We start from the raw sequence: 16,934 nt of genomic DNA on the forward strand, positions 1-16,934 counted from the left end.
GGATTTTATATGACAACGGGCGATGACCAGCTCTGTGGCTGGACTGAGAAGAAGCTCCAAAGCACTTCCCAAAGTCGAACATGTGCCAGAAAAAGATCATGGTCACTGTTTGGTGGTCTCCTGCTGGTCTGATCCACTACAGCTTTCTGAATCCTGGCGAAACCATGACAACTGAGAAGTATGCTTAGCAATTTGATAAGATGCATTGAAAACTGCAGCCAGCTTTGGTCAACAGAAAGGGCCCAATTCTTCTCTACCACCACGCCTGATCACACGTTGCACAACCTAAGGCTTTAAAAGTTGAACAAATTGGGCTGCAAAGTTTTGCCTCATCTGCCATATTCACCTGACCTCATGCCTCTCACTTAGAAGACTACATTTTTACACTGATTCACAAACAGGATTTTTTTGAAAAATGGATTTTAAACCATCAGAACTAGACTAAGTTCTTAGCAACCAGTATTTTTATCAGAAACAGCCACTTGCAACTGCTGGTTCTTATATACAAAAAGTGCTGCTAATGACTGAACCAATACAGTGAATAGGATTTACAATCTTCCCCTAAGTCTTTCTTCTCCAGTGGATGTTGATAATAGGGCAAATAAAATACTTGATTTAGATACATTTTAGTGCTTCCATCTATCACTCCATGAGTAGATAGATGGGACCAGAATCAATGGCAAATCACCTCACTCCGTTCTATTTATATTTCCTCATGGCTCTTGAGTTTGTAAAAATCAAAATTTGCCTAGAAAAATGAACACATAAGACACAGCACTTCATGTGGTCAAGAGGTTTCTAGGCTGTCTCTCCCTAGAAAAGCATTAGAGAAGCAATGTTACTGTATTAGTCCATTTTCACGCTGCAGATAAAGACATACCCAAGACTGGGCAATTTACAAAAGAAAGAGATTTAATGGACTCACAGTTCCACGTGACTGGGGAGGCCTCACAATCATAGTGGAAGGTGAAAGGCATGTCTCACATGGTGGCAGACAAGAGAAGAGAGCTTGTGCAGGGAAACTCCCCTTTTTAAAACTATCAGATCTTGTGAGAGTTAGTCACTATCACAAGAACAGTGGAGGAGAGACCTGCTCCCATGATTCAAGTACCTCCCACTGGGTCCCTCCTACAACACGTGGGAATTCAAGATGAGATTTAGGTGGGACACAATCAAACCATGTCAGTCACCATTCTCCAAGCCTCAAAGATACTACATCCTCTCTTACCAACAGACACCTTCATCTATACTGGTCCTGCTTGCATCACTTCTCTGCCTGGACAATCTCCATGCACTCTTTAGGTCTTAATGTTCAGTTGGTTTGAGACACTTCCAATCACCCAAGTTTGAGTTTAGCGAGCTGCTTCCCAGACTTTAACATCATTACATACTTAATTGTACACCTCTACCAAGCATATGCAAATGTGGTGAGGGTAGGTCCATGTCTCAATGCCTAGCTTCATGGTGTACTGAGATTAGGTACTCAGTAACTATGGACAAAATGAGCCAGGACTGTTTGTAAGAATCTCTGAGCAAGCACTATGGGAGTGTGATTAGGAAGGTGCCTCTGGAAGAAGATGTGAAGCTCTGTGCCACTCCTAAGCATGCACCCCTGAGATCCCCCTTCCAGAGACAAGCTGCTGTGAGGAGCTTGTTGAGCTGACAGCCTGTAGCAGCTGCACCTCCAGGATCTGCCCAGCATATACAATCAGGCTATTCTTGCTGGGAGGCTCCAGCCAATGACAACACATGGTGGGGAACAAGAGCTGGGCCATTCCTGCCAACACAGGACTCCTTTCAGGGGCAGTCTTTGCTCTGGGGCTCTCTGATAGCTTGGCAAAGACTTCCTTAGAGCTGCCTTCAGCTAGTCCTCCTAGCTCACCTCTCTTCTTGCAGAGGTGTCAGACCTGCACCATGCATGGCCCAAACGCTCTCCCCACCAACCCCTGGTCCTTCTCCATTTGATCCTTCCCAGGCAGTCCTTCCTTGCCAAAAATCTTTCCTGCACTTCAAATTCCACCTTGGTGTCTGCTTAACAGAGGACCCTAATGACCAACTGTCAAATACAGTTGGCTGATATTATCAGGTTATTCCTTCACATTTCAGCTGAAGAAACACTTAAGATGCTTCTTGTTTAAAAAAAATTAATGAGAAATTAACATTCTAATATATGACTCCCAGAGCTGAATAAAAGTCATTTCTGAACTGCAACAGAAATCCATATTGATTTTTCTCTTTACATATCTCTATCAGTGTTCCCAAGCCAGAGACTGTGAAGGACATGATTATTTATGTTCCTTCAAATTAATAGATCATTCAAATCCCTCACAGGACCTTCAACTGAAATGCTTCTAGCTCCAACAAAAGCTTTTTTTTGGGGGAGGGGGACAGAGTCTCACTCTGTCACCCAGGCTGGAGGCTGGCATGATCAAGGCTCACTACAGCCTCAATCTCCCGGGCTCAGGTGATCCTCCCCTCTCAGCCTCCCAAGTAGCTGGGACTAAAGGCATGTACCATTATGCCTGGTTAAATTTTGTATTTTTTTTCAGAGACAAGGTTTTGCCATGTTGCCCAGACTGGTCTTGAACTCCTGGGCTCAAGCGATTCACCCACCTCAGCCTCCCAAAGTGCTGGGACTACAGGCATGACCCACTGCACCTGGCCTCCAACAAACATTATTTTTGTTTTTTTAAAACTATTTCTAATGTCCTCCACTCCCTTTTGGAAGAACGACATACTCCTACTCCTTTTTCTTCCCAATCAAGGCACAACCCACATGGGCTTTAGTTCTTCCTTCCCTTCATCCCATTTTACATTTTGAAATTTTCACTTATTTATTTGTATGCTTACTTGATTCAGTCATTTGGCTAAGATACTGAGCACCTACTATTTGCCAGACACAGCATGCCACACTAACATGGTTTTCTGCCCTCAGGAAATTGATACCCAAGTATCTGAGATATGAGCAAATACACAAACAGTTATTTCAGATACATGTAAGTGCTTTGAAGAAAGAAACCTGGGATGGTGTAACAGAGAGTGATGGGAGTGGGATGGGATGAATAATTTGATAGGATACTTAAGAAACAACTTTCTAAGAAGGCAATATGGGAGCTGAGACCTGAAGGCATAAGAAGGAGACACCCTTGGCACAAGCAAAGGAAGAACTCTCCTGACAGAGGAAACAGCAAATGCATAAGCTGGGAGGGGCTGCATACCAGGCAGACTGGTGGGAGAGGAAGGCAGCACTTCACTTCCCTTCTAGGTCCATGAGAGCTGGCCTGTGTCTGTCTTAATCAGTGTTCCAAATCTGGGTTTGCACAGCATGGGCATGCAATATATTTCTGCTGAATGAATAAGTGAACTTCCTCTGTAGGTCAGTGTATTTTACAGGTCTTGTCTGACTTCCCAGTTAGAGGGTAGGGTTGAAACCACACCCTGGGCATCCTGGCAACCCTCCCAGAGCCAGATATCGTTTTTCCATATGTAACAGCCTCTGCTGTCGCCTGAAGGTTTGTGTCCCCTAACCAAATTCCTATGTTGAAATCCTAATCCCCAAGTTTATGATATGAGGAGGAGTCTTTGGGAGGTAAGAGCCCTCAAGAATGGAGGATGGGATTAGTGCCCTTCCAGAAACTGAGAACTGGGAAGAAGCAATGGAAATACATATCTTTTTTTTTTTTTTTTTTGAGACAGAGTCTCTCTCTGTCATCCAGGCTGAAGTGTAATGGCGCAATTTTGGCTCACAGCAACCTCCGCCTCGTGGGTTCAAGTGATTCTCCTGCCTCAGCCTCCTGAGTAACTGGGATTACAGGCGCCTACCACCATGCTCAGCTAATTTTTGTATTTAGTAGAGACAGGGTTTCACCATGTTGATCAGGCTGGTCTCAAACCCCTGACTTCAGGTGATCCACCCACCTTGGCTCCCAAAGTGCTGTGATTACAGGCATAAGCCACCACGCCTGGCCCAGAACTATCTTAAAATGAAAGCTTCTATGTGGTATTTTTAGTAACCCTATTTTTCTATATTGAGTAGGTTTATTATTGTTACCTGCTGCATGACTGACCAATTTTGAGAACAGAACAATTAATCCAAAATCCTACTTGCTCCAATTGACCCCTGACAACTGGTGTTAGTTTCACTGAAAGAGAGGGGGAAGATGTTTGTTAAGCTCTATGGAGTTGGCTAATGTCTAAAGACAATCCTCCCAAAAAGGTGTGAAGATGTTTTATCACAGCTGTGGAGGTGAAGGGGAGATTTATTATGGTTACTAATGCTATTTCTGTCAACGTCTCTGGAATTCTAATTAGATTATTAAAACTTTGCAAATCATTACATTACATCTAGACTGCATACCTCACTGCGACAAGGGTACTTTTGAAATTAGAGGATCTTGATGTCATAGGTAATGATGCAGTGCTGATAATAAAGTTGCAGGGAAATTCTTCCAATAAAAACCAGTTGGAAAAGACAGAACCCATTTATCTTACTTTCTCTCCTGGTTTTATGCCTGAGGATAAGAGGTCTGCAGCACAGAACAGTAGCCTGGCCTTTTCCATTCTAGTAGCGGCATGACGCTTGCTCACATGCTGCAAAGTTTAATAACTTGTTTGGCTACTTAAAATGCTTCCCTAGATCTGAGACGCAAACCAAACATTTATAGGTGAAAAGACAACTGAAAGAATATTTTTAGGAGAGATATGAAACAAATGGCAAGTTCAACACATAAGAACAGTACATCTTAGGGTGTTTTGATTTATAACCTATGCATTCAAACTGGTACCTGAAAAGAAACAAATTGCTTACTGTTAACCCAGACCCATTTGCAGGTAATAAATGGGCGTGCTCTTTACCCATCAAATAATGGCTCTAATGCCCTTCAACATCAGGGGATGAGGAATGGGTGTCACCCTCTGTCCTCTGCAAGATAACCTGGTTCCTTTAGGTAGAGATCTGAGCCCTTCACATCCCAGCAAAAGGAAGTGTATGTGGCATACTTACCATGATGTACAACACCCTTCAACCCATGGATAATAGGATCCAGTGCAGAATTGTCCCTCGGACTGACCTACATGTAAAGGAAACATGATTGGTTAAATCTATTCTGGCATCAGGCACAACAGTCTCAGTTTAATCTTCTAAAGAGAAGGGAGGGGGGAGTACATGTTATCTAGCAAGCTGCTTAGTTCTCACATACAACATGGCTCTCACCAAATTCAGGAGATTTATGACATCATAAAATCAAGTAAGGAAGTCTAAATCAAAAGAAACTTCTCAGAATACATTATAACAGGAGACAAATACTACAGTCCAAGGGAAATCTTAAAAAGCAACTGCAAGATTTTCTTCTTGCCTTGTTTTATTAAAAGTAGGTCCAATCGGCTAAAAAGTCATTGAAAGTCATAAGAGAGCAATTCATCATTGAGGGAAGATTTCAACATTTTCTGGTGATTATGTTTTTCCCTTCTTTTTAGAAAATGAATCTGTTTCCTACCAGCCTATTCTCTTTCGTAAGGATCCCAGTCCCTTGTGAAAAATCACATATTCTAAAATTTATGGAAAGCAAAAGAAGAGGAGAAAGAAGCTTGAAGAGACAGTGTCTCCCACCCTCATTTCCTCCTGGGGTTTTTAATCCCCCTCAAAAGTCAAGCCTCTTCAGTCTTCCTCCCATCTCTTCTTTCCCTTAACTTTGTAATACTACTCAGCAGAACTCCTCATTCTTGCCCATTCTAGAAGATTAAAATTCTAGCAGCATATTACAATTTTGGCTTTCAAATACTTTCTTTTAGACATACAGAGATTTTTACAAATGAAATGAAATGACATCTTGAATTTCAAAAATAATCCAAGAGTGAACAGCAGGGGGAGTGAGTGGGGTATACATGCCACAGGATTGACCTGAATCAATCATTTATGACCTTGGGTGGTGGGTATAGGATGGGTCATTATACAATTTTCTTCACTTTTATGTATATTTAAGTCTTTCCAAAATAAATAGTTTTTCAAAAATCTATTATCTATGGCCAGCATAGCTCCCCCCATCCCTCATTGATAGTATTTATATATAATCCACTTCTCACATAATGAAGTTGAGATATTGATGAAACTTTCACTCTGTAGCGCAATCCAATTTGATGCTTTCAGGTCAATTCAGAGGAATCAAGAGACACCCCTAGAATGAATTTTAAGGTGACTGAAAATTTTCCACATTCCTTTCTACTCTTACAAATTTTCCCTGTTGGGTTGCTGTTCCTCGTGTGTCCTCTCTGACAGTAACACACACTCCACACACTTCCAGCTCTCCTAAGCCTCAGCGTCTCCAGAAGAGAGCAGTGGTTCTCAAATGGGGGAGATATTGCCCTACCAGGGGGACATGTGACCATGTCTGGAGACAATTTTGGTTGTCACATAGCAGTGGGAGGGGAATGACAAGGGGAGGGGCTACTGACATCAAGGTAGAGGCCAGGGCTGCTGCTAAACATCCTATAATGCTCAGAATAGCTCTCTACAACATCTTATCTGGCTAAGATGTCAATGGTGCAGAGGTTGACGGTTAGAAGCCCTCATTGGATGCTCTATGAGTTAATAGTGATTACATCTTCATGTCTAGAGCCTCAATTCAGAATACAGGTGCTATTAAGTACAGGATTGTGTTTATAGACTAATAAAATATGTGGAGTTTGCTACTGCATTGTAAACACTACAGATACCAAAAAACAAAACAAAACAAAAAAAAAAACACACACACACAAAAAACAAAACAATCAGTGAATAGGAACCCAGTGTATCAGATCATAAAGGTGGAATTCTGGGAGTTGGCATAAGTGTGCCTCCAAATTGCCTGAGAAGCTGCTCAAGCCAGGGACTGAAGCATGAAACATTCTTGAAAGGTAACCATGCACAGAATACACCAAATTAAACCTGCATTAGAAGAAACATCGTATTTGTACCATAGCAAGTAATTGATCAAAATTTTAAAACCTGGTCAAAAATGGAATTACAGCTCAGGAATACAAGAGAGGAGAACCTAACCAGTAAATGTGGTCAAGTTTCAAGAGGCCAGAATAGAATAAAATAAGGATCCTAGAGAATGATTCCATATCAAATTCAAGCTATAGACAAAAAGATGGTCCCTTTGATTCAGTATGGAGATGCCAGCTTAACTACCTGCAGTTACTCTAATATCTGTGAGAAATGACAAAATGGCCACAAATTCCCTCTATCCCTGTTACATGCACCTTTATAACTTGACTTTGCCCTCCTCTATGAAAAGTGTACACCAATTACTCCATTATTTGAAATTGGGCTTGTCCATATGTCTTGCTTTAGTGAATTTTAGTGAACATGATGCAGACACAAGCTCATAAAACACTTGGATTCTTTGGAATCCTGACATCAAGTGAAGAATTCCAAGTTAGCCTATTAAAGGATGAGCGATTACAAGGAGTAGACATAGGTAGTTCTAGCTAACGTTCTTCTAGACTCACCAGCCTACCACCACCAGACAGGTGAGTGAGTCCATTTGAGACCATCCACCCTCAGTGGAACCATCTGCAGTCCACAGAGATGGGCTGAACTGGCCATACCCAGAACTGACCAGCCAACCTACTGACCCATAAAACGATTTAACTAACTGGAATCATTTGGTACACAGCAAAATTTAGCCATTAGAGTTTCTATGAGTTGTATGCAATAATAAAAAATAGGAAATAGGCTATGATAACAACAATTTTTTAAAACAATGTATCTTGCTTATGGTATGTCTTAAAAGTTTCCCAGTAATATTCCACATCACAAGATAAAGCATTTGCTGGCCACCTGATCAACTCATGTGCTCCTCCAAAAAGGTGTTATCCCTTCTCTACCATGGCAACATTTATCAGATACTCTGATCTTGGATCCTGAATGAGAGGGAATATTTTACACTCGGGGGACCACTATGGTTTGAATGCATCCCCAACATTTCATGTGTTGGAAACTTAATTCCCAATGCAATAGTGTTGAGAAGCAGGACCTTTAAGAGGTGACTAGGTCATGAGGGTTCTGCCCTCATGAATAGATTATCATCATTACTGCCAGAGGGAATTTGTTATAAAAGTGAGTTTGGCCCCCTTGCAATCCCCTCCTGCTCTCTCACATTCTCTCTCTTGTTCATGTGATATGCGTTGCCATGGTTATGATGTGGCAAGAAAGCCTTGCCAGATGTCAGGGCCATTCTCTTGGACTTCTCAGCCTCCAGAACCATTACCCAAAAAAATTTCTGTTCATTATAAATTACCCAGTGTGGTATTCTGTGATAGCAGCACAAAAAAGACTAGGACAGGAACTTTTTAATGCATTTAGTCTCATCTGATAATATGAAGGCTCAAACACAGTGTTTCTAATCTTCCATGACTGACACACACCAATAATATTTGTAGGCTATGCAAAAGGAAAACAACCAGTCAGCTTAGTCCAGGTTCAATTTTTGGTCACTTCTGATTACAGCTTCTCCCTGTCTGATACTCAGACCTCACCTCATCTGAGCTCAGGAACCTGACCCCAGATTCTAAACAACTGCATAAATGTCAAGCCTTCGACAACAACCATTCAGCTCCCATTGTCTTCATTGGTGGTTAATATGGCTGGCGTTGAGAAGATGAACGAGGAGAAAAGGAAAGAAAATTAAGATTATTAGCTGGTCAAAGTAACTTACTAATAATACTGAGCTCATCCTCTGGTCTATGTCTTGGTTCCAAAACTCAGGATGGGGAATCCAAAGAGCATGCTAATAAGTGAATTTGTTCCAGTAAGGCATAACCCTAACTGAAATAATCTCTTTCACTCACTGTTTCAATCAATTTCCCACTTAAAAAAAATTCATGGGCATAAGCTAAGCAATTTTGGCAGTTTTTAAATATGACAACAGTGAAGAGGGCTGTATTAGCAACCTGTGTTTACATTTTATTCTTCGTCTAGGATGGAGGAGGCCAGGCATGGGGAAAATATGGAATTCTGAGTCAGGTATGGATGATTTGAGCTTTAGTGTCCTTGTCTGTGAAATGGGGATACAGTCTTATAATGTCATGAGGATTAAACGTTTAAAGCTTATAGTATAATGCTGGATACAAATGCCACATCCAATAAAGGACGAATAACACTGGGCAACAAGTTGACCTAAACACTCGAATTTAAATGAATGACAAACAAATGAAATTTATCCCTGAGCTTGTCAACGTGCTTGGCTCTGAAAGTAATACCTCTCTGAGTTCAAATTTCAAAAGATCCAAATTTATGTTTTATTTGACATCCACTCAATTTTGTAATATGCTGTTCCTTTTAAAGCCACATGAGAAGTGATCCTGGCTCTTGAAATTTGCTTCCTTCCACTTTAAGATCAAAGGAGTTATGCAGTAATATGGAGAAGGCAGCAATTGCACAAATGAGCTTAAAATGGACTAGAAGAAACAGACACCCACCCCCTTTCCCTGCAGAGTTCATACTCTCATTGCAAAACTTCGCTCCTGGCACTTCCACTTCAGAGCAGCTTTCGTGGCATTAGTCATCTTCAAAAGGATGGCACACAAACTCGACAGAGGGCTCTGAATTAAAGCTTTTCAGTGTCTTTAGATATAACCAAAGTATATAGAGACACTGACAATACAGAAAACCATGAAACGTAGGTTTGGGCTAAAGGCCAAATTCATATAAATGCTCATGGAATCTAAACTTCATAACATTTTCTTTCCAATTAATAGCTCACCATAAGGATCCACGTAATTATCAAATTAGTAGCCACGCTATCAATAATCTCTAGAGATATGTTTATCTGGAGGCTCTACAGGAGGGCCTGTGTTTACTCTTGCTTGAAGTAAAATGAAAAGGAAGCAGAGAGACCCCATCAGATGACATGTGCCTGCGTTCAGATATGTGCTGCCATTTACTTCTACTGCCCCCATGCCATTTGGCCCTTGAGTTGGATCCTAATAATTTTCTCTCTGTCAAGTCCTAGCCATCTGCTAAATAGGATGATCAAGACAACCTACTTGCCTTGAATCCGATACCACCAGCTGCTCCTTCAGTACCATAAACATTACACCCAGCCAATATCCTCTTGTGGGAAAAAGGATTTATGCATGCTGAGGGTGAATGGCTACACCATTAACCATGGCTGCAGAGGATAGTGACAAACGGCAGGACCAGAAACCCCACATGGCCTTCCTGAATTGCGGAGAAGAGGACTCACCCACCCCAGCAGTTAGCAGGTAACTGTGTCTTCAGAAGCTAATCGTTGTATTAGCACAAGGGCAAGCACTTCTCAGGATGTTTGGTTTCACATCTGAATCTCCCCTCCTTCCGTGGCTCTTACCTAAAGAGCCTTGTGGCAAGGATGCTGTAGTTTCTCTCATTCTGACTTCAACATCCTAGTGACCACTAACCAGATTTTTGTTCATGTTGCTGTCACAAAGCATTTATAACTTCGTTATTTTGCATCCCTGCATTTTGGTTAGCCCTTACCCAGAGAGAGATCATTGCCCGGCTTCCTTTATTAGTAAGTTAAACACTTGGCAATAATTTAGGAAATGTGGCTATGTTCAAGAAGACAATTTTAGCATGAAAGCACTAACCACTGAGCTATATTGAAAACATTTTTCTTTTCCTGACTTTTCTTTTTAGTCTTCACAAATATTACTTTCCTTCTTGTATAGCCAATGGTCTTAGTTTCTGATACAGAAATGTAGTTTTTCCCTTTTGACATTCCAACATCATTTTCTAGTGTCTCCTAACTATCACTGCTGCAATGGGATATTACAAAAAGCGGAATCAGAGGTGTTGGCACATGTGGCATCCCAAACTGCCATGAAATAAGTCGGAGAGGAATACAGAGACACAATTCAGAGTGATGCATGGCAAGGGAAAAAGGAGCTCTGTAAACCTTTAGGACTTTTCATGAAATTCCGATAAAGATGAGTAAACAAGTGTGGATTCCTGGTCTAGAGAATTGCTTTAAATGCAACTACTAAATTCCAGGATCATACATTAAGCCTAATCTAACAGATATGCAAAATATAACCTAGGCTTCTCACAGAAGTGCCCCTGTCCGAAGCGAAAGGTATGGCCCTGTATCATCATCTATTTTCCAGGATTTGACAGGGACACACTCCTGGGACTGGTTTCCATTGGCAGATGAGAAAACTCCTAATTCCTCAGGCTTGGGAAGGGATTAATATGAAAAGGAAACACAATTATAAATGCTAATAGGATTCACCCTCCCCCCTTCAAATGCAGCTTGAGCACGGACACGGTTTACTTACTGTTAATTCATAATATTAATGGAAACTAGTTAATTCACAGGTTATTCATCTCCAGAGAATTGAGATTTGTGGTCAGAGAAGGCCACTTGAGGAAATGAATTTTGTGCTTTTGATCTACTTAAACTGACCATTCTCTGGCCCCCTGACCCTGCCTCCAAAACCCACCAGAGTGTTTGCCATCTCATTGTCAGACTTGGCTTGGAAGAGTGCATTACTGGAAAAACCAATCCCCGTAGGGCGACAGCAAGGCTGGTAGCAAATCCGTATAAAATGGCAGATCTTGCCAGGCGCAGTCTTGCAGATTGTCAATACAGGCGATTTCTCATTTTCATGAGGATCAAACTGTCCTGGGGTGGGCATACAATTCCATTTCCTCTGGCTTCAGATTCACCCAACACACCATTTCAAAGCCAGAGCAGAAGAGGGAGGAAGTGGGATGGCTGGGGTGCTTGGCAAATGGTACTCCCATAGGGGCTGCATGGTGATTTTTGTCCTTCTGTCTTTTTGATGCACTGTGTTTCAGAGTCAAGAAGGTGTTGGGAAAGGCTTTACAACATTCCAAGCCGGGGTCCCAGAACCTGTCTGTCCTACCCTTTCCAGTCTTCTCAAAGTGTAGGCTGCTCCTGAACTGGAGAGAAGCAAAACAGAAATTCCAGCTTTGCAAAGCATGACCTAGAGTCTTAAGCTACAATGCACACTATTTCACACAGATATTGTCATGACCCTTGAATTTAAAAAAATAAAATAAAATAAAATAAAATAAAGTAAAAGGTATGAGATCTGGGGAAGCCTGGGGCAAAAGCAGCTTATTTCAGGTTCAGTGACTTGCCTGCAAGTTTCTCCTGATTTTGTGTGGCAGTGCTGGACAACTTTGACTTTCCCTTGTTAATAATCTCGCCATGCACTGAAAAGCCCCAACAATATCAAAGGCTTAGTGGAGAAGGCAGAGCCGGCTGTTTTCACATGTAGCAAGTTACTTCAACCAAAACACATTAGATGTGAACTCTTACCCTTGTTTTTTCATTCCCTGGAAGCAAAAAGCTGCTCAGGGGTACTCCATTTACAAAAGACTCGAAATCCAGAAAACACTGAGTGGGGATGCCTTTAATTTCCTATCATGTATGCAGCATGAAAAATATAAGAGACAAGGCACATTGGATCAAAGAGGTTGCCAGGTTGATCCTTCTGTTGAAAAAATGTCCCTCCATAGGAGTAGGTAAGATTATCATTTTGCATTATTAGGAATGGGGGAAGACCATGTAAATATCATGTAGGTATCATATGTAGAATGTTAAAATGACCTAAGTGACCTTAAATACTCCTTTATAGTCATTAAAAAGGTGACGGGGGGGGGGGGCAATGTTATGGGCCCTCAGCCCAAATTATAAGCACTGGCTCCTTAAGCTCATTGATTCAACCAGTATGTACTGAGTGTCTACTGCAGGCTGTGATGGGCTCACTCTAAGATGATCCTCCAAAGACCCCTGACTCCAGGTATTCAGACCCTTATGTAATCACCTTCCCTTGAGGGTGGGCTAGATCTAGTGGCTTAGTTTTATTCAGTAGAATAAGGCAAAAGCAATGTTATGAAAGATTCTGGCCATGCGAAGTGGCTCACGCCTGTAATTCCAGCACTTTGGGAGGCTGAGGCAGGAGGATCATTTGAGGCCAGGAGTTTGAGACCAGCTGGGCAACACAACATCTCTAGAAAAGAATTTAAAAAATTAGCCAGTGTTTGGTGGTGCACACCTGTAGTTCTAGCTACCCCAGAGGCTGAGATGGGAGGATAGCTTGAGCCCAGGAGTTAGTGGTTACAGCGAGCTACGATAATGCCAAAAGGAACTGACGGTGGCCTTTGGCCAACAGCTAAGAAGCTCCTCAGTCAAACAGCCCTTGAGGAACTGGGTTCTGCCAACAATCTAAGTAAAATCAGAAGTGAATCATTCCCCAGTTGAACTTTCGGATGAGATCATAGTCCCAGTTGACACCTTGATTGCAGCTTTGTGAGAAACCTTGAATCTGAGGACACACAGAAACTGCGAGATGGTAAATGTGTGTTGTTCTAAGCTGCTGAGTTTGTAGTAATTTGCTCCATAGCAGTAGATAACCATATGCCAAGAACTGAGTAGCAGAATAGAATATGTCATTGAACAAATCCCAGTGCTCTGCCCTCATAGAGCTGATGATCTAGTTCTAGCTCCCACAGAGGGGTTGGGGGCCCTGGCTTCTGTAAGGAACCCACACATCACCATTTTCCTTACACTGCTGCATCAACTATCAAAAGGCAGTTCCCCTTCTTCTAGATGAGTTCTTGCCTCTCATGGACCTCAGCTGCTATGTCACTGTTTCTAGAGTTTGAAAAGAAGCAGTTTGTTTAGAATCCAAGTTCCAACCAAGAAAACTTGGCAAAAAGAATGAGCAAACCCCAAATGGAGCAAATAAACATCGATAATCAATTCTGGGATATAGAATTTTCGGTAGCTTTTATGTTTAAACAAATATAGAAAACCAATTAATTGCAGCACAGAACCTAAGTGAAAGGTGCCACTGAACAAGGCACAGGGCGTAATGCAGTGGCATGGGCAGCTGCTGTTTCAAATCCACAGCAATTAAGTGCAAACTAATTACATACCCCACTGTTTTTTTTTTTCTTTTAAGAGGGGTTAGTTTTACTCTGTGCTTCCTTAGAAGCACTGAATGATTGCTCTCATAATGTAGTCTCTGAAGACTGATTAAGCATCAATTCACTCTCCTAAGTAATAACTCACAGGTCTTTCCCTTCTAAACCATGGGCTCTTGGAAGGGGTTTGCTGCCTGATACTACAAGAGAAACTTAAGCTCCTTGTCATCATCCTCAATGAAATAAACCAGCTAACTCATCTAAACATCGTACTTAATTCACAGACAAACCAGTGAAAATTGTGTTTAGGGGGCTACTGTTAAAGCTGTCGGAGCATGATTTAAGGGTCTCAGTTAAGCTATGTTTTTTCTGGGTGGGGGGTTATGGATAGCTTGTTTAAGTGGACAAACTTCTCAAAATCCACAAATTAGGGAAATTCCTTTCTAGTAAGAGGCAGTCTAAACAAAATCCAGCCCCGTCTCGAGGAGGACATAGATTAATGCTAACTGAAGAGTTCGGCTTTGTATTTAACATGCACCTGAGTTCAATGGAGGATAAAATTAAACTGCAACGAGGAAAGACAAAATCTTTCCCAGCAGGCCTTGATTGATAGAACGTGCCATTTGTAGCAGAACAAAATGGAAAACCAGAAAGTTTGTTCCCAGCAATCATTGCCTCACTGGGCCAACTCTCTCTCCTCTGAGAAAATAATATGATTTCTTCATAGAGCATATAGTCTACTTATTTAAGCAACTGTGCTCAGGATCTTTCAATTCTTCCAGCAGTTCGGTTGGGAAAAAATGGTCCCAGTAGGGGAGAGGGTGGTGTAGGTAACATTTAGCCAGGAAGAGGCTTATCTTATGAAAACTGCCATTGACAGTAACCTGGGAATAAGTAACTCCATAGAAAACACACAGATGGATCCCCTGTAGGTGAACACGACAAGCTCATTTTAAACTGCAAGCTGGGTACGTAAGACAAGTGTTGTGGTTAAGTACAGGGTTTCTGAAACCCGATTCACAGCCCAGCTCTTCTACTTAGCAGTTGTTTGGTCACAGCAAAGTGAATTACAATCTAGTTGTGACTCAACTTCCTCATATGTAATGTTGAGATCACCCCCCTAAAAAACCTCATAGGGTTGTTAAGAGGATTAAATGAGTATTTAGCACAGTTACTAACACATCCAAGATCCTTAAAAACTGTAGCTATAAGCCATTCTTTCCCCCAAAGAGGCAGGCATGCCCTGCTGGTACCTAACCAGGAACACACAAAGTTCCAAAAATACTCCCACTTCTGGTTACAGACAGATCAATCATTTTGGAGTCCTGAACTAAATTCAGCCAATCACAATCCTCTACCCACACCCCAATCTTTCATCTTCCAATCTTTTGAGACCAAGTCTTGCTGTCACCCAGGCTAGAGTGCAGTGGTGCAATCTTGGCTCACTACAACCTCCACCTGTGGGTTCAAGCAATTCTCCTGCCTCAGCCTCCCCAGTAGCTGGGATTACAGGTGCATGCCACCACACTTGGCTAATTTTTGTATTTTTAGTAGGGACGGGGTTTCGCCATGTTGGCCAGGCTAGTCTCGAACTCTTGACCTCAAGTGATCCACCCGCCTTGGCCTCCCAAAGCACTGCGATTACAGGTGTGAGCCACTGCACCTGGCCTTCAATCTTTTATTTTAATACAATTTAAACATTTTTCCATCCAGCAGACTAAATCCCCAAACCTAGGAATTATTTTGATTCCACTCCTTTCTTGACCCACTCACTTCCTTTCTTGCCGCCCAGGAAGTCTGGAAGATTCTACCTCCTAAACGCATCTTGAATCTGACCACCACTTCTCTGCAGTTCCTCTGGTCTAACCGTATCCTGGATCAACACCATCTTGTACCTAAACCACTTCCAGAAGCCTGACCTAACTGGGTTGCCTGCTTTCTCTGCTGTACCCTCCAATTCCTTCTCTGCCTAATAGACCAGTATTTGTTTTACCCTGGCTGCCCACTGGAATCATCTTTAATCAGCTTAAAAAAAAAAAAAAACCCAAAAAACTAAAAACAAAAGTAGACTACAACAATGACGAAACACTATTCTGATTGACCTGAGGGTGTGGCCTGGGCATCTGGATGTTGAAAAGCTCCCTGGATGATTCTGATGTGCAGGTAGGGATGAGAACCACTGAGTCAGAATGAGCTTTTAAAAATAAATCTGGCTGGGCACGGTGGCTCACACCTGTAATCCCAGCACTTTGGGAGGCCAAGGTGGGCAGATCACAAGGTCAGGAGATCGAGACCATCCTGGCCAACACGGCAAAACCCCGCCTCTACTAAAATACAAAAAAAAAAAAAAAAAAAAAATTAGCCAGGCGTGGTGGTGCATGCCTGTAGTCCCAGCTACTCGGGAGGCTGAGGCAGGAGAATTGCTTGAACCAGGAGGTGGAGTTTGCAATAAGCCAAGATTGCACCACTGCACTGCAGCCTGGGTGACAAAGCAAGACTCTGTCTCAAAAATAAATAAATAAATAAAATTTAAAAAATAAATAAAAAATAAAAATAAATAAAACTAATCACAACCCATGACAGCGTAAAAGCTCTCCCAGATCTGGGCCCAGCAGACCTCTAGATTCTTCCAGGATTTCCATGGTTCCCTACAGGACTCCTGGGCCTCCTTCCTCTTCCTCAAATACTCTGAGCATTTCACTGCCTCCAGGCCTTTGCCCCCGTTGTTCCCACTGACTAGGCTGCTCATTCCTTAGCTCTTTGCAGGGCAAGTTCTCAGTCGTCAGAGCTCAGCTCAATGTGGCTCCTACAGGAGGCCTTCCCTGGCTCATTCCAAATGTTTGCTAACTCAGTACTCCACTTAGTTCCTTCCTGGCACCAGTCTCAGTTTGTCAATTCCTGAAGCTCAGGGTACAGCCCAGCTGGTTGCATCAGCTGAGGAAATCCAGGCTGGAGAGTCCTTGAAGTTTAAGCAGGTCAGAAATCCTCACATTCTCTGGGTATCATGGGAATAACATAT

At 42.2% G+C, this 16,934-nt stretch overlaps 1 protein-coding gene across 2 annotated transcripts in view; it reads right to left on the reverse strand.

The window, feature by feature from the left end:
• Positions 1 to 16,934, reverse strand: part of PTPRG (protein tyrosine phosphatase, receptor type G) — a 757,314-nt gene that overhangs the window by 158,603 nt on the left and 581,777 nt on the right. For both annotated transcript variants that reach the window (XM_025375409.1, XM_025375408.1), the window contains exon 6: positions 5,003 to 5,069. In XM_025375409.1, the coding sequence (XP_025231194.1) occupies positions 5,003 to 5,069 (67 nt within the window). The remainder of the gene's footprint in view (positions 1 to 5,002; positions 5,070 to 16,934) is intronic.

This window comes from Theropithecus gelada, chromosome 2 (genome assembly GCF_003255815.1).
Source record: "Theropithecus gelada isolate Dixy chromosome 2, Tgel_1.0, whole genome shotgun sequence".
Taxonomy (NCBI): domain Eukaryota; kingdom Metazoa; phylum Chordata; class Mammalia; order Primates; family Cercopithecidae; genus Theropithecus; species Theropithecus gelada.